The sequence below is a fragment of the Rhinolophus hipposideros genome, assembly GCF_964194185.1.
Source record: "Rhinolophus hipposideros genome assembly, chromosome: 9".
Classification (NCBI taxonomy): domain Eukaryota; kingdom Metazoa; phylum Chordata; class Mammalia; order Chiroptera; family Rhinolophidae; genus Rhinolophus; species Rhinolophus hipposideros.
This window is the reverse complement of record NC_138055.1, coordinates 65,823,933-65,846,454: the sequence shown is the minus strand read 5'-3', so window position 1 is coordinate 65,846,454 and position 22,522 is coordinate 65,823,933. Positions and strand designations below refer to the sequence as shown.

General features: G+C 37.9%; 1 protein-coding gene across 2 annotated transcripts; it reads right to left on the bottom strand.

The window, feature by feature from the left end:
* Nucleotides 1–690: 690 nt before the first annotated feature.
* Nucleotides 691–21,792, bottom strand: YEATS4 (YEATS domain containing 4). 2 transcript variants are annotated; one of them, XM_081058195.1, is made up of 7 exons: nt 21,519–21,792; nt 18,426–18,545; nt 15,819–15,885; nt 15,634–15,728; nt 11,456–11,548; nt 11,282–11,369; nt 691–1,354 (listed from the first exon to the last, which is right to left on the bottom strand). In XM_081058195.1, the coding sequence occupies exons 1-7, from the start codon at nt 21,567–21,569 to the stop codon at nt 1,185–1,187; spliced, it is 684 nt and encodes a 227-aa protein (XP_080914321.1). In that variant the 5' UTR covers nt 21,570–21,792; the 3' UTR covers nt 691–1,184. The 2 variants fall into 2 exon arrangements, with proteins under 2 accessions (XP_080914321.1, XP_080914322.1); XM_081058196.1 differs by lacking the exons at nt 15,634–15,728; nt 15,819–15,885 and having other exon boundaries at nt 21,519–21,765.
* Between the last annotated feature and the right edge of the window lie 730 nt (nt 21,793–22,522).

The window sequence follows — 22,522 nt, the reverse complement described above, 5'->3', positions numbered from 1 at the left end:
TTTAGGTGTAAGCATAATGGTTAGACATTTATGTAACTTACAAAGTGATCCCTCCAATAAATCTTACATCCGACACCATATATACGAACGTAGTTATTACGTTATTGACTATATTCCCTAAGCTGTATTTCACATCTCTGACTATTTTGTAACTACCAATTTGTTCTTAATCCTTTCACCTTTTTCACCCAGTCCCCCAACTTCTCCTCCCATCTGGCAACCATCAGTGTGTTCTCTGTATCTGAGCTTGTTTCTGTTGTGTTCGTTTGTATTTTAGATTCCACATATAAGGAGATCATATGGTATTTGTCTTTGACTTATTTCCCTTAGCATGATACCCTCTAGGTTCATCCACGTTGTTGCAGCAAGGTTGCCATTTTGAGGAGCTTTGCAATTTATGTGGATTTGAACAGGAGAGGCTGAGCAAGAAAAGGTAGAGGAATTAGGGGTAGTATGTGAAGGTGACGTACAGCTGCTTCCTATGTGACTTTGGAACATGCAAGAGTGATTCAATTTTTCTATGTGGCAGTTAGGCAGAACACTTAAGCTATAGCTTTGCCATCAAAGAGCTTCTGTATGCTACAATGGGTGCCAATAAGAGATATGTGATCACAATAGTATGGATATACTATTAACCATGAGAGAGCTCTGGGCACTTCAAAGAGAAAGAAACACATCATGAAGCAGAAACAGGATCAGTAAACTACATTTATTGAGTATTTACTGGGTACTGGGCACATCAGATACAAAAGAATCAGAATGAGGGCAGGTAAGAACTTAAGAAATTAAATTTATACATTAATTTTACCACTAATTCTGACTAGCAGGGAATTATGAAACTTGTACAAGTTATACTTCATAATGAATTTCTGATGCCTGTTGAAAGGATAAGCTATACATCCTAGTACAATGCAATAAAAAAATTTTTAATTGTGCTTAACATCATAGACTTACCCTAAAATGGGTTCATAAAATGCCTATACACCATCCATTCTTATTATATACATACATTTCACATTAAAGATTGCTTGAAAAGTACGACTACTACTTTGACCACATTGCTGAGAATCTATGGTCAACAACTACCCATGCAGTCCCCCTAAGAAACGGCCTCTGCAGTCCATTTCTCCTTTGGCATCCACCTTGCTTTCAGTTTAGCTTACTATCAAGTTCTCTTCTGAACTTTATATTTCTTTTGTCTGGTCATCTTCTTCGAGTTTCCTAATTTCATTTTTTAAACAATTTATAGTTTCACGACTTGCTTTTAATCTCTCCTTAAGCTCTGCAATTTCAAAGCTTGTTTTTTTTTTCGCAGCTTCCAATTTTTCTCTGGTTTTCACTTCAAGTTCTGCAACTAAGGAAAACATACTTTTATTGACTTATTTCATTTTTCTTATATAACTAAGATATGTCATAGAGTAATAAATAAGGCATTTCCTGAGGTCAGTGTTTCCATGATGAAATGTGCACAATTTAAGATATATAACATTACACATAGGGGTGTGGGTAAGAAAGTCTGAATTCCCAAGAGAGGATCTCAGATGTTTTCTATAACTAAGAATGAAATTCTGGCCACTAATATTTAAATTCATAGTAAAAATTTTAAGACACAATATCCTTGTTTTTCTCCATATACATATTAATTTGGAAATAGGAGACACATAATGCAAGAGACATCCAGCTAATAAGAACACTAAATGTATATAGTATACATACTATACATACATACATACAGGTAAAACTTACATAAACAGAATCATACTGGTAAATAACCCCCTATTTTTTTTTTAAAAAAAGATAGCAATAACTGTCTAGGTCTGAATTGCAGCCCTACTGTTTATTAGCTGTGCTACTCCAAGTAAGTTATTTATTATCTCTGTGCTCATTTCTAAAATGGAGATTATAATAGCAAACACCTCATAGTATTATTTGTTGAGATTTTAAATGAATTCATGTATATAAGAATCTAGAATACTATCTGGCACATAAAAAGTGTTATTAACTACTATCATAACAGAGGAACATTAAATGACATTTAAAACATTCTAGCTGGCTACCTAACAAATTACTAAAGAAAATATCACTACTGGAAAATAAAATATATCCATTTAAATATTCCACTTGGATAATGTAGCACTGTTTTACAAAGAAAAATCTGTACTTTCATCCAACATTTCCATCTTGTGGACATTTCCAGTTATTGCTGCTGCTGACTAGTAAAGCATAGTTTTACTTTTGCTAATATAAGATGATCCCTAATTGGAAGCAGCACGGTTTGGTGAAAAAAAAACAACACCGAAACACTTTGAAATCAGAAAGACGAGTTCAAATATACTTTTGGCCCCTTATTAGCTAAATCCTGATATCACTAAGTCTCTCTCAATCTCGTCTTTCTACATGATATGGTTAAACTATGTATTTTTCAGAGGATTCATGAGGATTAAGCAATACAGTTGGCCCTCCACATCCACAGGTTCTGCATTCGTAGATGGAAAATATTGGGGGGGAAAATGTTATGCTGTTGCTAATGTGTACTATGCAGTTAAGCCTACGATGACTGCATGTACTTTTCTCCTCGTTATTTCCTAAATAATATAACAACTGTTTACATAGCATTTGCATTGTATTAGGTATTATTTAAGTAATCTAGAGATGATTTAAAGTGTACAGGAGGATATGCAGACTTTATATGCAAATACTACACTATTTTATATAAGGAGCTTGAGCATATCAGTAGATTATGGTATGCACGGGGGTCCGGGAACCAATCCCCCATGGACCCAAGGGAAGACGGTAGTATGTATATGTAAAGCATCGAGCATGTTAAAAACATGCAATAATGTTTTCTTATTTTGCTCGCTGCTGGTCACTTTTTTTGGTAATACATTTTATAACACATGTAAATATTTATATTGCCAAAACAATACATATTTTCTTTATAATTTCTTTTATTGCTTTTATTTGTAAAATTATTTTTACCTTTATCAAAAAGAAGAGTGTACCTTTTGACCTCCTTCACCCATTTTGTCCACCTCCCACCACTGGCAACCACCAATGAGCTTGTTTTTTTGAATTCCACATATAAGTAAGATCATACAGTATTCATTGTTCCCTATCTGACTTATTTCACTTAGCATAATTCCTCAGGCTTATCCATGTTGTTGCAAATAGCAAAATTTCATTCCTTTTCTTTTTTTTTTACAGCTGAATAGTATTCCACTGTATATGTAAATACATCTTCTCTATCCATTCATCCATCAACGGACACTTAAGTTGTCCCTTTATCTACCATAAATAATGCTACAATGAATATGGGGGTGCATATATCTTTTCAAATTGAGTTCTCATTCTTTTTGAATAACCAGAAGTAGAATTGCTGAATCATATGGTAGTTCATATGATAGTTCTTTTTTTAAGTTTTGAGAAACCCGCTATATGGTTTTCCATAGTGGCTACATCAATTTACAATATCAATATTGCAAGAGGGTTCCCTTTTCTCTACATCCTCGCTAACACTTGTTTGTTGACTTTTTGATGATAGCCAATCTGACTGGTGTGGGGTGATAGCTCACTGTGATTTTGTTTTGCATTTCCCTGATGATTAACGATGTCGATTATCTTCTGATATCTTCTGATATCTACTGGCATGTATACGTCTTCTTTGGAAAAACGTCTATTCAGATCTTCTGTCCAGTTTTTGTTTGCTTTTTTTGCTGAGTTGTATGAGTCATTTATATATTTTGGATATTAACCTCTCATCAGATACATGATTTGCAACTATTATAGTTTCTCCCATTCAGTAGGTTACCTTTTCATTTTATTGATGGTTTCCTCTGCTGTGTAGATGCTTTTTAGTTATTGGCTATTGGCCTTTCTTATTGATGTGTAGGAAAGAGCTCTTTATATGTTAAAGAAACTAGTCACTTGTGACACGAGTACATTTTTTCATGGTTTGAAACAGTCTTTAGATTTTGTTTACAGTGCTTTTACTATGCAGAAATTTTCATTCCCTCTTCCATCTCTCCTCACATCAATTAAAAAACATATACTGAGGGGCCGGCCTGGTGGCTCAGGCGGTTAGAGCTTGTGCTCCTAACTCCGAAGGCTGCTGGTTCGATTCCCACATGGGCCAGTGGGCTCTCAACCACAAGGTTGCCAGTTCAATTCCTCGAGTCCCGCAAGGGATGGTGGGCAGCGCCCCCTACAATTAAAAAAATTGAACACGGCACCTTGAGCTGAGCTGCCGCTGAGCTTCCGGATGGCTCAGTTAGTTGGAGTGCGTCCTCTCAACCACAAGGTTGCCAGTTTCAACTCCCGCAAGGGATGGTGGGCTGTGCCCCCTGCAACTAGCGACAGCAACTGGACCTGGAGCTGAGCTGCGCCCTCCACAACTCAGGACAACAGCTTGACTTGGAAAAAAGTCCTGGAAGTACACACTATTCCCCAATAAAGTCCTGTTCCCCTTCCCCAATAAAATCTAAAAAAAAACAAAAGAAAACATATACTGAGTGAAAGGCACTTTGTTAGATGCTGGGGTACAGAGGCAAGAGATAGACAAGAAAGAAAAATACAGTACAGTGTCATGAGATAATCACAGGGAGCCATGAGCAGACTGGATTCATACCAAGGGGAAATGGTATGTATGTATCAAGAAAGGTTTTTTGGCAGTAGTAAAACATGAATTAAGTTTTAAAGAATGAGAAAAGAACTAGGTAGATAAGTAGACACAGCAGGCCTAGAAAACGGCACATATACATTTGGGAAATAATAAGAAGTCTGTATGACTATAATAGTTTTAAATCTAGTCAGGAAGACTGACTTAACTCATTTGTCAGAAGGACAGCATTCACTATAGATATGGATTCTTGTTTTACACTTTATTTTTTGTCTTTTTTTATGGCTAGGTAGTATTCCATTGTATATATACCACATTTTTATCCAGTCATCTATCGAAGGACACTTTGGTTGTTTCCATGTGTTGGCCACTGTGAATAATGCTGCAATGAAGATAGTGGTATATAGACAGTATCTTCACGAATAAGTGTTTTCAAATTTTTCAACTGGATACCCGGAAGAGGGATTGCTGGGTCATATGGTTGCACTATTCTTAATTTTTTTGTGGAACCTCCATACTGTTTTCCAAAGTGACTATACCAATTTACATTCCCACCAGCAGTGTATAAGGGTTCCTTTTTCTCCACAACCTCGCCAACACTTGTTATTACTTGTCTTATACTTACACTTTATTTTTGACAAATGATAAGATTTCAAAGGGCACAATATATTTGCAAGAAGACCTAGGTTAATTACCAAACAAGAGCCTGGGGGAAAACATTTTAAAACTTCTTTTAGCTTGTTCCAGTTTTCCGCTTTCCATATATTACCTGCTTACATAAAAAGAAATATTTCTGTTTTAAATTTCCAAATGAAGCCACAACTTAAGAGTAAATCAAAGAAGGAGAATTATTTTTGCAGAGCCAATATAACTTACTGCTTTGAAGCACAGACTGTAAGGCTTTTACACAGAGATAGAACAGCTTATTGGTTAAGAGTTCAGCCTCTGGGTTTAAATCCTGGCTGATTTGTGGCAAATTATCAACTCTATGCTCTAGGGTCTTTACTTACAAAATGGGACTAATAGTACTTTCCTCCTGTGGTTAGTATGGTATTCAATAAGTTAAGAAATGTAAAGCGCTTGTCAAGTACACAGTAAGCTCTCATTAAGTGTTCACTATCATTTTAATTATTCCTTGTAGAAGCAATTATTAAAAGCTAGATTAGTGCTTAAATTTTCATGGGTTTACTAGCACAAATATCTTTATAAACTTTTAATATGCTTCATAATGAGCAACCTCTATCCTGAGTATTACTCTATCTAAAAATACTACTCAGTTTTTTAGAGCCTAGGTTCTGAGGGCTACCTTGGATTTAGTCCAGGCTCTACCACTATTTAGCTCCATGAACATGGGCAAATTATTTAACCACCCCATGCCTCAGTTTCTTTTTCTGAATGGATTACCTAATAAAGTTATTACAGATTTAAATTTTATACACGAACAGATTTAGAAGAGCACAAACAGTAAGCACTCAATAAACCTGATATCTTATTACGAAATATTGAGTATAATGCCCTCAAATTGGTAAAAGTGTACATAATCTTTTTGCGGCCTTTAATATTCCCAAATTGCTTTCCTAAAACACTAAAGCAATTTTTACGCATACAAACAATTCATGAGAATGCAAGGTTTACCACATCCTTACTAGGAACAACCATTAAAGATTCCTTTTGCTAATTTAATATAAATATGGCCACCTATTATTATTTGGTTTGCGTTTTACAATTACTAGCAGAGCCAAATATTTTCCCATTTTATTTACTAGTGATCTTTTCTTTCGTCTGTCTTTTGTCCATTTATCAATTGAAGTTTGAAATTTTTATATTTTATTTGTCCATTTTAGTGTTTTTACCTTATTAATCCTTTGCCATATTTTCTGCAAATTTAGTTTTTTCTTTGCCCTAAAGTTAATTTTTTTTTTTTTTACAAAATCAGGTTTGATTTTCTTTTAATGTGATTTCTTCTAACACCTCAAATTTAAAAAGTCTATCATAGCCAGGACACACAGTCATTTCTCTAATTTTTTAAACAATAGGTTTATTGACTTTAAAAAAACACTTATCTTTAATCAAGCTAGAATTTGTTTTGGTAATGCTATGAAATAATAATCTAATTTAAGTTTTCCTCTTAAAATCTTATCAACTGTGCCAGTACAACTTTTGGAATTATCTCTTTCTTCCTTACTGATTTGATACTGCTAAGAAAATAAACTGAAGATAATACTGATATTTACTGATAAAAACTTCCCAAGGTTGTACAGCTCCATACATAAGCTTTAACACATAAAAATACATTTACATATATATAAAAATACATTTATAGAAAAGCCTTTTTATTAAACACATTGTATTGATTATACATAAATTATTAATTAGTTTTGATGAAAGCACAACAAAGTGGTCACTTTAATTTTAAAAGAAAAGTTTCCTCTATGAATTGGGCACATTTCATGGTATGAGAGAAAAATCTATGGAGAGGAAATGTCCAATAACAAATTAAAATAGCAGACTAGATCCTTTTTTACCTTTTCAAAGTGATCATATACATACCCGCTTTATATTCATAACAAAGTAGGCCAGGTAAATATTTTTGCAGATGCAGAAGTGAAGCATAAAAGTTTTAAATAAGTATGACTTTAAATTTTAAATGACTACCAAGTGGCAAAATTATAATTAGTATTCAGATCTTTTAACTCCTAGTCATGGGTTTCATAAAAATCAAAGAAAACACTACTATAACCAATAATGGTTAAATATCATTCTCATCCCTCATGGCTTCTTCTACTGGATTACTTCTTTCAACCTAGAAATATATATAGAAATATACTGGTTTACTTCCCCCTGAAAACACTACCGTCTAGACCCCTTACCCTACTTCTGCTACCACTGCAAGCTCCAAGACAGAGGTGTCCATAGCGCCTCTCTCCAATTTCTGTCATTTCATTCTTTTCATTTCAACTATCTTTTGCCCTTACTATTCTCTATCAACTGCTCCCGTTAAGGTCATCAAAAACTTCTACCTTGCTATTTATATATATGTGTATAGCCCATTTCTTGGCCCTCATCTGACCTGACCTATCAGCTTATAGGACATGGCAAATGACTTTCTTTATTTTAAAAGATTTCATTGGGAAAGGGGAACAGGACTTCATTGGGGAACAGTGTGTACTTCCAGGACTTTTTTCCAAGTCAAGTTGTTGTCTTTTCAATCTTAGTTGTGGAGGATGCCGTTCAGCTTCAAGTTGTTGTCCTTTCAGTCTTAGTTGTGGAGGGCGCAGCTCAGCTCCAGGTCCAGTTGCCATTGCTAGTTGCAGGGGGCACAGCCCACCATCCCTGGTGGGAGTCGAACCAGCAACCTTGTGGTTGAGAGGACGCGCTCCAACCAACAATTGAGCCATCCCGGAGGCAGCTCAGCTCAAGGTGCCGTGTTCAATCTTAGTTGCAGGGGGAGGAGCCCACCATCCCTTGAGGGACTTGAGGAATTGAACTGGCAACCTTGTGGTTGAGAGCCCACTGGCCCATGTGGGAATCGAGCCTTCGGAGTTAGGAGCATGGAGCTCTAATCGCCTGAGCCACTGGGCCGGCCCAGCAAATTACTTTCTTGATATACTTTATGCACTTGGCTTTAGGACATTATAGACACCTATTTTTTTCTTCCTCCATACTCACTTTTTCTTAATTTCCTATGCTGGTCATCTCCTTAATCTCTAAATGTTGCAGTGCTCATGGCTCAGTCCTTGGACCTCTTTTCGATCTTCACTTACACCTTTGATGATACCATTGGACTCACAATTTATAAATCCCTCTATACGTTAATTTTCAAATTTTTATATTCAGCCTAGATCTCTCCTTTAATATCAGACTTTTGGGTGCAATTCTCTTCTCAACATCAACACTCAGATGTCTTACAGGCATCCCCATCCAACATGACCAAAACTGTACTCATAATCTTTCCCCAAAGTCTGCCTCTCCCAGATTTCCCCATCTCTATAAAAAAATGCAATGACAAATTTTTTGGTTCCTCAGGCCCAAAACCTTAAGAGTCAACCTTTGAACATGTCTCCTTCTCTGACATCTTATTATTCAAACCATCTACAAAACAGATTCAGAATCTGACCCCTTCTCACCACTTCCATTGCAATCACTCTGGTCCCCCCCAGCATTCTGTCACATCCAGATTATTGGAACAGCCTCTGCTTCTTCCCTTTCTGCTTTACAGTCTATTCTCAACACAGCAGCCAAGGCAATTGATCTTTTTAAAATGTTAGTTTTACATTTTCACTCTTCTGCTCAAAACCCACAAATGAATTCACCTGTCCGTCAGTTTAATAACTTAAAGTGCTCAGCCCCCCACAGTCCCTATATGATCCAGGCCCCTGGGAACTTCTCTGACCTCATCTCCCACTCCTTGTCCCCGTGTTCACGCGCCTCTCGTCACTCTGGCCTCCTTGCCGTTCTTCAGATGTGCCAGGCAAACTCTCATCTCAGGGCTTCTGCCCTTGCTGCGCCCCCACAAATATCGTTCTTCCCTCAGGTAGCCCAGCGCTCACTTCCTTACTCCTTTAGGTATTTGCTCAAATGCCACCACCTCAGGAAGCATCCTCTGACCTGATATTTAAAACTCCAGCCGTCTCCTCCCACCATAGGTGCTCTCTCCCCTGCTTTGTTTTCCTCTATGCTACCTAATCATGACCTCACATGTGTTTGTTGTTCTATTTATTTAAAGTCTGTATTCCTCCCACTAGAATGTAAGCTCCATGAGCGCAGCGCTTTTTGTCTGGATTGAACACTGCTGTCCTCAGAACTCACAACAATGCCTGGCATATAACTGGTGCTCAATATATGTTGTAAGCAAATAAATAAAAGATCATTTTATTGAACAGCTGAATGAATGGTGACGTAAATGTCAACACAGGGATGGCAAACAGGTTTCATCTTGAGTGCCAAGTGCAAATGCTGAGTAGTAGGTGCATGGAGGGATGTGTAGAGTATTCTGAGACCATGTCAGCTTAGAGGGAAAATAGAAGGTGATTGATTGTCAATGTGGCATTCTGGTATTCTCCACCTTAGTATTAATCTGAAACTATGTAAAATGATATAGGTTGAAAATAAAGAGAGATAAACTAGTTAACAGTACACAAAAGTATGATTATGTTCTGCAAGGTTCTTTACGCAGATTGTTAGCAAAGACTAGTAAAGAGAAAATGACTGAATGACAGGTTAAGCAAGATTAAAGAAAGGTTATGCTTAAATGTAATTAGGGAGTAAAAAACAAACAGTATTTCAGAGACTGTGAGAGGCTGTCTTTTACCTTTTTAAAGTAGGCCGACTTTAGGAACAATTTAAAATATCCCTCTTACTCGTTCTATAATAATATATCTTAATTTTTAACTCCTAAAAAATTTACCTATATGTAGCATTAGAAAAAAATTTACTGGTTACTAACCACACCATCCTTTCACCATTACAGAACACATTATTTTTCAGGATTAATTATGAACTCATGGACAACCCCTGACTCTCGTAGAGGAAGACACTGTGGCTGGGTCTGTTGCAGCCATGATTGCCTGGCCAAGGACCCGAGTCAAACAAAGAGTCATCATCAGAATGTTGGGCAAATATCGAACTGAAACCCTTCCTTTGTGAATAGCACACACCATCATGAAGGTTCGATTAAAAGGAGCACAGGACAAGTTGAAACCTCCTGAAGAAAAAAATCTGATGCCTTAACTCTTTGATTTCGACAGATTCTAAAGATCACAGAGACTAAAATGTTAATGGATGAAGTGATGAGAGAAGCTGCCTTTTAACTTGCTGAGGCCAACTTCACAGCAGGGGACTTAAGCACCACAGTATCCAAAACGTAAGTGAAGCCCAAGTGAAGATTCAGCAAAGAAAGATAATGCAGCAACAGAGGGGAACTGGAGAGGACAGAGGCTGTGTATCTTCTGGCTGAAGAACAGGATAAGGATCTTCTGTTTGAATAATCTTTTCTCCTCTGATTCTTTCAGAGGCTCTGACATGGCACCATTTTAGTTCACAGGCTTGGTATGTGTAGCTGTTTGGTTTTGGCCTAAGAATTTCACTGGTTATAAAATTTCCCTGGATATCCATTTATGGGATTACCTTTGCAGAATCATAATTTCAGCAACCATTTATCACAGATGTGATTTATAGAACCTGGCTAGGAACTTGTAGGATTTGCAAAAGTGTCACCCTATTCCATTTACATCTGTGTTACAAGTGATCGGCTTACCAAGTATATTAGGAAACTCCCCTTAGGAAACAGCAGTGATCTCAGGGCAACCACTGCTGGCGTACCTTTTTCCTACCCACTCGCACACCTGGCTGCTGTCTGAGATTGCTACAGCCATCCCCATGTCACTGTGGTACTTCTCTCCTCAAGCTCTATGAAAACCTTCACTTATTTTTCTTTGCATGACGGGTCTCTGTCGTGGGAGCAATTTGCCAATTTAGACATGATTATGGTATAAATAGTAAAATGATTAAAAAATGAGTTGTTCTTAAAAAAAAAAAAAAAAAAAAATTAAGGAACCAGAACCTGTATCTGTGCCTATAGGGGGCATTCCCACATGGTGAAGAATCAATTAAAAGGTACTTTGTGTTTCGAAAAAATATATACATATACGAACTCATGGCACTTACATTCTGTTTCATGCTTATAGGCTCCTAACGTTAGCTGACGAGATGTTGTTAGTAACTGCTGCATCATGGCTGTTGGGTCTTGAAATATCTAATGGGATAGAATGAAAAAAAGCCCAATAACTTTAAAGTTCTACAATTTAAAATGCTTTTAAAACTCTCATTATAAAATCTTACCATTTCATCATAGAACTCTGAAACCACTGTCTTTTTTCCCAGCATTGCATTGGTGTCTGACTGAAATAGCTTTAATAAATGATACAGGGTTACCTGTGAAATAAAAAGACATCACGTCTGTGCAATGGTCACCATAATCACTCTGAGACATTGTCAATGCTATAACTGAATTAGAGACTAGAATTGGTAAAGATATCATATTCAGGATCTTGTCTCAACTACAACTTACTGTGGCAAATCACCCAAACTCTCTGTACTTTTATTTTCCTATTAGGTATTACTATCCATCCACATCTACTAAACATGAATGTTTTGAAGAGGGTAAGTAAGGATCTGTTACAAAGCATTTCTAGAGAGACTATATATAAAAATAACACAAGATACAGCTATGGAAATTAAACTGGGAAATAATTGAGACAAATTCATTTACTAACACAAGTGAAATTAGATTAATTGTGACAGTTATTCTGTGAAGATTAAAGTTTACACATTTGCTGTGAGGGGAAAAAGGATTTGATACTTTCAAAAGGAATGACTAATACTAAAATTCTCAGTGAGGGCAAGATAATTTCTTTGGTGATCTATAAGATTATTACATAAGTAACAAACAAAAAGTCCGTGATAATTCACTTTGGCAAGAGCAACATGTCTTCAAAATACTTAAAAACAGGCGTAGTAAGACATCAAAAGAAAAGTTTTACAGCACAATGTGTGATTACTTGAGCAAAATAAAACCCAGCTGGCAAAACATCAGAGTTCATGTTAAAGTTGTATAATAGAAACCAATTCAGAGGCCTCAAAGAATTTTCCAAAACTTTGCTAAAATTATTATAAGGAGCATGGATCAATCGTCTGCCACATTTAAACCAGGTAATTCAACAAATTTCTGGAATAGACACAAGCAGCTGAGACTATGGATAAACCCATAACAGGGAAATCCACAACCTGAAACCATAAGGAGGAGAAGTGCATCAGAGGTGGGAGCTAGTGCTCCCAATGAAGCCCAAAGAGGTTCCCAGCTCCACGTTGGCAGGTGCAGAAATCGAGAATGCTGTGGGGTAGATGGGCCTGTTAACCTTCCTTTCTTTTCCTTTCACTCATTGACAAAAGAGTATATCCTCCTGTGGAACTTAGAATTTTTCACCCAAACAATCAAGTATAAAGTAAAAAATACAGATATTTTCAGACAGCAATGGCTCTGAAAGTATTTCTCAGGCATCCTTTCTGAAGAAATTCCTCCAGCAAAATATAAAAAGCTTGGAAAGAAAAAGGATCATTAGGAGTTGATAGGCACTATCTAAATTGAAAAATTCAAACTTAGGGATTTAAATGAGATGCATGGGAGTAATTTCCAGAGAAACTAAAAACAGTAATTGGTTTTCCTGGGGAAAGGGCCAGAGAGATGGGGGGGGGGGAATGTTATGGGTTGAATTGTGTCCCCACAAAAGACATGCTGAAGTCCTAACCCTCACTACCTGTGATTGTGACCCAACTTGGAAATAGGGTCTTTGCAGATGTAATCAAGCTAAGATGAAGTCTTTAGGGTGGGCCGTAATCCAATATGCCTAGTATCCTTATAAGAAGAAACCCAGAGACAGGGAGGGAGAGAAGACCATGTGACAATGGAGAGAGAATGAAGTTATGCTTCCACAAGCCAAGGAACACCCGAGGCTACCAGGAACTAGAAGAGGCAAGAAAGGATCCTCCCTAGAGGTTCTGAAGAGAGCATGGCCAACACCTTGAGGTGGGGCTTCTAGTTTCCAGAACCATGAAAATAAATTTCTGTTGTCTTTAGCCACTCAGTTTGTGGTACTTTATCAAGGCAGCCATAGGAAACTAATATAAAAAATTTGTACTTTTTATTTTTAAAACCATGTGTATGTCTGACTTTTATAATTTCAGGAAAATTTAAAACTACATCACAAAACTGTCATTCCCTAAATTTATTATTTAGACTCCCAGAGGCATTCATGCAGATATAGGCAATGAAAAATTTCAAGCCAGATGTCTCCAATTTTGAGCAGTGTTTGAAGATTCGTAAAGCAATGAAAATGTCTATGCTTTCCACAGAGGTATTTCTAGGCATAAAAATCCAATTTTAGCATTTTACTTTTTGAAACAACCATTCCTTTTTCAACGGCTTGACCTATAATAGGTTACTGGATAACAGAAGTAAATCACAAGTTACCCATGTCTTTCTTTTATGTTTTAAATAAACCTTAATATGACTTATTTTCTGTAAGAGTCAACTAGTGAAAAAGTATAATCGTTTCATTATACTAAAAGAACACTACAACAGTTTTGGGGGAATAAAATTCAGGCCTATGTAGAGCTATCTATATATGAAAACCTTTTCAATAAATTAATCACTACAGGAGTGCAAAATATCATATTATCTTCCTTTTCCAAGAGTGGACTTTGAAAACTGTCTCATAATGAGGTTACATGATATAAAGATTTCTTTCCGAGATGCATTTTCCAATTGGCGGTGAGGGAGGGACAACAGATGAGGAGACAGGTAAGGCTCACACTTTCAAAATAAAAATGAATTCAAAGCAACCTTACAAAGTTAAAAAGAACTTCTGCTCTAGTAATATAACTGACTTCTCGTTCTCCCTCGCTCTCAGTAACTGAAGTCTGTGCTCTATTTTCCCTACAGACTATTTTCATTAAGGATAGGAACAGTGTTTCATCTCTGTATCAAGATATTTGACCAATATCTTGCAAATTATGGATATTGAATACTTTCTTGCCAAAGAAAATGTAATGTTTGTGAAAGTATTCTAGAAGGATAACAATAATGGTAGGAGATCTGGAAATCTATCACATGGAAAATATTTAAATGAGCTACAGATGTTTATTCAGGAGAAAAGAAAACTAATATATGAATAGTTATCAATAAAAAGTTCAAGGAAGCTTAAAATAGAGCATTCTTAAAACTAGAACTACCCAAACCTGAACAGGATGTTTCACTTAATGACAGAAGTCAATATCCTCCATACTGAAGATAGCAAGTCCAAAGGAGATTCTTATTTGAGAGATGGCTTGAAGGAATTCCTCCCTAAGAAGAGTAAGGCCTAGGTCAATGGGTCTAAATCTTATTGCATCAAAGTCACCTGGTGTGCTGGCCCCTTCCCAAACCTACTGGATCAGACTTTCCAGAGGATGAGGCCTAGGAGTCTGAATTTTTTAAAAAACATCTCAGGTACTTCTGATGCAGCCAGTTCGAAACTAATTCTCTGAACCACTGGCCCAGATCAATACTCAACTCCTTTAAAAGCACATACAATTTTAAAAATGTAATCTAATAATTAAAGTGTAAATGTTTGGTGCTAAAGGAATGAGCTGAATTTCTCAAGATGAAAATTAATGGTAATGAAAGTTAAAGCTCTGAAAATGGAGTTAAACACCAGCCATACAAATGTGAAAGGAGAGAGCCATAACTGAGCTGTTACTCAATAGGTTTAAAAACAAAGTATGTTTAGTGGTTTTAGTCAAAAGAACGAGTAATGGAAAGTGTGGGGCCTGAATGCAAATACATGAATTCAAAAACCAGCTGTGCTACAACTGAGCACATGACTTGATCTCCGAGCCTTAGTATTCTCATATCTAAAATGAGGACATCACCAATCTCACAAAGTTGCTGAAGGATCGAAGTGAAAGCTTCAAGGGACTTTTTACATTATTAAGCAACAATCTGACAAGAAGAAATCAAAAGATGAAAAAGTCTGTGGTTATACAAAAGCATTCGTGAATAAGATATAAAGAAAAGCTGCTAGTATTGATGGCAGCTTGAAAAAAGCAAAAAGACTGTTTCTAGGGCTTTTAACTATAAAAAACTGGATACTCCCATTTCAGGCAGCATATGGATTCAACTTGTTTATTACTAATGAATTTTAATTTATTTTTGCTGTAGTAATCATACGATTTCCATGGTTTCTTTCCAATAAATGTTCACATTGTATTCCTCCTTTCTATATTGAAAAATAAAAGTTTTGGAAGGCACTTCCTTAAAAATGAAAAATCTTAATTCATGGCAAGATACACCATGCCATAAGCTTACATAAAGTATATCTGAATAAAAATGTCAACATATCACAAGCTCTTCATTAAGTATTGCTACATTTTAGCAAATACTAAAAATCTATTTTATATTTGCAAAGATTACCATTACTCACAGGTCTTTCATTAGGATCAATGAAAAATATTTTGATGATTATTTCGAATTCACCCCATCCCGTTTCAGTAATTTCATATGGAGGCTTAGTAACAACTGAAAAGAGAGGAAAAAAATTATAAATTACTAATAGTTTCCTAGCTCTTTTTAAATTTGTATATTATAAATAAAAACACTGTACTGTACCTCTTAAAGGATTGCCATAGCTTTCATGTAATTTAAATTGGATTTTCTTCACATATGCTGACATATCCTAAAATACAGAGGAATTAATTAGTTCTGCCTTCAAAAAAACTACTAGGGAAATACACTGAGCATATGTACCTAATTTTAGAAAATACACTTCCCCTCAAATATTATGGAATCCAATTTTCTAAAAAAACATGAGGTATACCTGAGAGATATAGTACACTTCCAATATTTTTTATAGAAATAACCATATAAAACAAAGCAAATCTAAGAATTAAGCAAGTTTAAAGAGCAAAATTACATTATATAAAGCTAAGGTCGACTAATCTAAGGAACCTAAAACTGTTGCTCCTTTTGTTAATTTTATTTTGAAGCACAGGAGTATATTCATTACTTCTGGCACATAAAAGGGATTCTACCAGTGAATATGGCTTTTTCAAAAATAATTCATTATAGAAAAATAGGAAAACACAAAACAGAATAAGTTGCACTAAATAGTAATGTTTATTAATTTTTTTATTTGCTTTCAGGAATTTTTTTGTGCTTATTATCTACATGTATATTTTTAAATTGGAATCATACTGCAATGATATATTAATATGTGCTTTCATCACTTAACATTATATTGTGAACATTTTTTCTGAGGCAGATTTTCATAAGTATCTTTGAAGACTCTTTTGGAAATACTTTCATTCATTTTTTCTCCAAACATGAGTGACTACCAATATTGGGTACCGGATGCTACAGTGGTAAATAAGAGTCTGACCCGCAGGATCTCCCTGTGGAATAGGGGCAGACAAGAAAATCAGCATTTCAGTGTAATCTGTGTCATGAAGCCGTGAGGAACAAGACTATAGGAAGGGCACCGAACAATCTTTGGAGATCAAGAAAGTAGTTCTAAAGAAAATACACTGGAATTAAGACCTAAAGGAACAGTAAGGCTCAAGTAGGTAGGAATGAAGGAAGGAATGAAGAGGTGTAAGAGTGTTCCTTTGGGAAGTTGAGAGTAATTTAATATTGGTAGAATGTAGGTAAAAGGAAATGATGAGACAAAGACAGACAAGGTATAATGCTGCAGAGATAGGACAGGAAAAGACCATGACATGCCTTCTAAAATGTGATAATCTTAACTGTATCATGAGGACAATAGGAAATCACTTTAAGTTTTTTTTTTTTTAAATAACAGCTTTATTGAGATACTCACATACCACACAATTTATCTATATAAAGTGTACCATTCGCTGGTGTTTAGTATATTTACAGAGTTAAATAATCATCACCATAATCAATTTCAGAACGTTTTTATCACCCAAAAATAAACCCCATACCCTTAGCATTCACTCCTAAATCCCTCTTCCTTCTACCCAATGGCAACCACTAATCTATTGTCTGTGTCTATGGATTTGTCTATTCTGGACATTTTATAAAAATGGAATCATACAATATGCAGCCTTTTGTGTCTGGCTTCTTTCTCTTACCATAGTATTTCTAAATTTCTCCACGTGGTAGTAGCATGTATCAACACATTATTTCTTTTCATTGCCTAATCACATTCCACTGTATGGATGTATCACATTTTATTTATTCATTCATCAGTTGAGAGACATTCGGGTTATCTCCATTTTTTGGGCTATTGTGAGTAATGCCACTACGAACATTCATATACAAGTTTTTGTGTGGACTTTGAAAGATTTAAACAGAGGAATAGTTGATTAATTCAATAAGTATCTGTTGAATACTTACTATGTACTGGCTGCATTCCAGGCATTAGAGATTTAGCAACAAAACAAAATTACCAGCAGCCAGATTATATAGCAGTTTTGTCTTTTATCTTCTCTGATGGTCTTATTACCAAATTATCACTTAAAAATTAACTACTGGGGGTGGCCAGTTGGCCCAGTGGTTAGAGTGCAGTGTTCATTAACACCAAGGTTACCGGTTCAATTCCCACATGCGCCAATGAGCTGTGCGCTCCACAACTAGATTGAACACAACAATTTCATGTGGAGCTGATGGGTCCTGGAAAAACACACTGTTCCCCAGTGTAAATTAAAAAAAATAAAATAAAATAAAAAACTAAGTACTATTGGGCAGCCGGAAGGCTCAGTTGGTTGGGGCATGCGCTCTCGACAGCAAGGTTGCTGGTTCAATTCCCACATGGGACGGTGGGCTGCACCCCCTGCAACTAAAGATTGAGGGTGGCGACTGGACTTGGAGCTGATGGGCCCTGGAGAAATACACTGTTCCCCAATACTCCCCAACAAAATTAAAAAAAAAAAATTAACTACTATTCCTGAAACACCTGATCAAATACTAGGCTAAGGTAAGCCGTGGTGATTGGAAGATGTGCTATGTTTATAACACAATTCTTATTACTATAACTTAATTTTAATTAGAAAACATTTTTGGAAAAATTGATTTCTACTGAACAGTTATCTGAAGATAACAGCTCTCACTTTATTCTTTCAACTTTTTTGGGGGGGTAACATTTCTAAAAAGGACCAATTATATAATCAGAAAGTCACTATAAAATAATACTGCAATTTATCTTCAAGCAGGACAAACTGTAGCTTCAAAAAAGTTATAGGAAAAAGCAGTGCCTACCTCATTTCTATATGGTTTTACATATACTGTCCACTGATGGGTATGTCCATCCTCTTCTCTTTTCTTTCCAAAATATCGAGCAACATTACCATAAACTATTGGTTTAACGATAGTAACACCCTACAAGAAAAATAATTTAAACACCAATTAATATTGTATTATTACCCAAATAAACAGAATAAGAGCTCTGAAAGCTTGTTTTATGAAATGGCAGACAATCTAACAACCTCAAGTTTGCTTACAACATGGAATTCTCTCAAGAAAACAATTATCTTCATTTCATATTAATACAAATAACACCACCAGATTAATTACAACGTTCTCACTTTGAAAAAGTCTATTTAAAACATGTAAAGTACTGTGAGGATTTTTCTGAAAAGAAACACAAAAGGCTCTTTATTCACAAAGTTTAAAGCAAGGCTCTGGAATAAAGATTGCCAATTTCGACCACCATCACCTGATGGTAATGTCCTTATTTATCAGCTTATAGCAGTTTTTTCCAAAGCACAAATATTAAAGGCAGTTTGGGAAAGGATTTTAAGTAGAATAAGAGCAAACATATTTAATTATTTATGTGCTTACTTTAATCAATATTAGAAAAACCATAACTACAACTAGCAATTCAAACCCACAATTTAAAAAATATTAATGCTTAGGATGGGGCTTTTTAAAAATTGATCTATGGGGCGTGGCTGGTTAGCTCAGTTGGTTAGAGCATGGTGCTGGTAGCACCAGGGATGCCAGTTCCATCCCCGTATGGGCCACTTTGAGCTGTGCCCTCCTTAAAGAAAATAAATAATTGATCTAAGTTAAAATGTTAAATATTACAGTTGGATTCAGATAAAGTGGCACTTGGACGATGGATGCTTGTTTCACACTGGCCAATGGCACGATTGCTACATTTGTGTTCAGTTCTGAGACGTACAGACATGTTTCTCATCACATCTTGCAAGGGTAAATGCAGCGAGTGTTGACAGATTATGATGGAGAAAAAAAACTTCAAGTGAAGACAAAATGCTGCAATGTTGTAATAAATTTGAGACCAATTGTTCAATAATAAGAATGTATCTGAAGGTCAAAGAGCAAGATAGACCACATGTGAAAAATGCGGTGCCAATGTAATCAACAATAAGAAATGAGGAAAAGCAGTGAACAAATGAAAAAATTTTAAATTGTGGCTGGATAACTAACAAATCCAATACTTTTAGTCTAAAGTTAGTTCAGAAGAAGGCAAACAGTTTGTAGGAGAACTTAAATAATCACAGTAAGAGTCTGACATTTGTGTGGCAACCACAGATGGGGACTTTGGTTCAAGGCCTGAATGAATGAGTAACAAGAAGCATTAGCATGGTAAGTGGATAATAGATCCCACAGTTGCATTAGTGTTGGTAGAAGTGGCAAAGTTCCTCAATGATAAAAGGGGCTCAACTGTCAACAGACTTTCTACCTGGATGAAACTTATCTAAATTGGAAAAAGATGCCTACAAGACCACATACATAGTAACTGTAGAGAACTAAGTCCCTAATTTTAAAGCTTTACATGACTAATTCACACCCCTCTTTGGTGGAAAAGCATCTGAGGACCACAGGCCTAATCTCCTCACATTACTTTGGATTTAAACTTAGAAACTTTTAGAACCTAACGTGATTACAAGTATAGAAAGTTCTTTAAGTTCTTCTACAAAACCTGTTTTAACCCTTTGTTTGGTAATACATACTTTCCCATCAGTGCAAAACCTTGCCGAAGGATGGGGGTTATCACTGTGTGAGGGATATAAATGATAAATAACTATTACATTGTTTTGTATTCCTGAAACTAATTAAAAAAAAAAAAAAAAACCTTGCCCAAAATGCTGGGCAAAATGTGTATGTTTAGGAAGCTTCTCCAGTATTACCGTGTTTCCCGAAAATAAGACGTAGCCGGACCATCAGTTCTAATGCATCTTTTGGAGCAAAAATTAATATAAGACCCGGTATTATATTGTGTTAATTATACCCAGTGTAATTGTAAAATAAGACCGGGTCTTATATTAATTTTTGCTCCAAAAGACGCATTAGAGCTGACGGTCCGGCTAGGTCTTATTTTCAGGGAAACACGGTCTGAGTTTTACCTGGCATCTCTTTCCCCTTACAATAAATTCCAGTAACTTTGGAAATTTTCGGAGAACTCCCACTCAACATGTGACATGAAAGCGCTGCGTAGGACAGCTGTAAACACAGTATAACTAAAATTATGTACAAACAATGCGACATAAGGACTCTTCAAAACTAATTAGATGGGTGCAACAGTGGGTGATTTCTTTTCCTAAAAAATGTCCTTTCTGCGAGGAATAAAAATCACACGGGGTAAACACAGGGGTTACGTTGGAAACCCAGGGGGTCCTGTTTTAACGTAAGGCAGTGGGAGGGCAACGGGCCACCGCGTCAAACGTGACGTTAGGCTCTCCGATAATAACTTAACAAAACAGCAGCCGCTAACATTTCTGCCAGGCAGCCCGTGCGCGTGCCTCGCGTGCTCATCGTGGCTGTCGCTTTGGGGCTGTGGCAACCGCAGGAGCTCGGGCCAGCTGCCTGACACGCTCTACCCCGTCGTTCTTCAGCTATCGCTCGGGTGAGGACCGCCCGTGGAAGGCTGCCGCGAGGGGCCGCGTCACAGAATCGGGAAACGCTTTTCGCCACCGCGCGCGGCACCGCGGCGAGCGAGTACCCACCACGTGCTCGCTGTTCCCTTCCCGGCCGGGGCGGCGGCACCGCCAGCTTCCGGGTGACCGGAGCCGGCAGCACCGGGCCGGCCGCGGCTTCCCAGCTCCCAGGGGCTGCTTTCCTCCGCCGCAAGGTCCGGCTGGGCCCGAGCCACCACCACGTTGGTGTTTCGGGGGGATGGAAGGGAGGTGGTGACGCCGTGACGATGGGGCCCAACGAAACACTGCTTCTCCCTCCGAGGCCGCGACTCGCTCTCCGCCTAGAAACCCCGGTTCAAAGCGAGGCGAGAAGGCGCGAGAGGGACACCGGCGGGCCCTCCCCACGCAGTGCTGGGAGGAGCCGGGGCGAAGACGGCCGCTCCCGGACGGGAGGCGCGGGCCGGGCACTGACCTTCACTCTCCCGCCGGAGTCAGGCCCAAATTCGGCCATTCTCTTGAACATATTGTCCTACGGAAGAAGCCGCCGCCGCCGCCGCCAAGGAAAGAGACCGAGGCCGGCGGGGGTCGCCGCTCCCCTCAGAGGCCCCGCTCCTCCTGCGCGGACCCAGGCGGAGGCTCTCGGGCCGCGGGAAGGCGAGTCACGGACGCCCGCGAAGACGAGGAGCCGCCAATCACTCGCCCCGGGCGCCGTCCCGGAAGCCCATCCAGCGCCGCGCGGGTGGGACGCGGAACTGGGGGGGGGGGGCGGTGGCGACGCCGTGCGCAGGCGCGACGAGTGCGCGCTCCCTGCGCATGCGCCGGCCGCGGGCCTGCGGCTGTGCGGGCCTTGGCAGCCGGGGTCCGCGGGCACGCGTGGGTGTCGGGAGAGCCTGTCACCAGTGCCCTTAGCTTCGTAACGACCGAGACATGGCCTTGGGTGGGAATACTTGTCATGGCCAAAGCGTTCCAATTGTGAAACCAAGTTCATGAAATTGACGCGCTCACGCACCACTTTTCGTTGTCTACACCCAGATCTCAATGCTTGAACCGGCTATTTCTTAGTCATCGCCTTTTTCCTTTCCTTACTTCTCTACTCAGTTTGGAGTCCAAGGTGCATGACTGGACACAAACCTCCCCGCCCCTTCATTGCCCTTCGGTGGTCCTAACTACTTTGCAGATTAGTGCCGTGCTCAATTAATGGTCTTCAATTTAATTCAAGTCTTAAGTGCTGGCCAGGGGTTCGCTCCCTTTTTTTTCTATTTGAAACTAGATAGAGCTATTCTAAACGTTTCTCTGCTTTCCTCAGACCTCCAACTCTGACACCAACCCTCTCGTTCTTATCAGAGAAACCCAATGAAACTGTACTTCAACAAAGTACACACGGTCAAATCCACATAGGCCCTAATTTTTTAGTTTCCCACCCCAAAATTTAAGTAGATAGTCAAGGATTACCAAATAACAGAAATGCCTTTAATA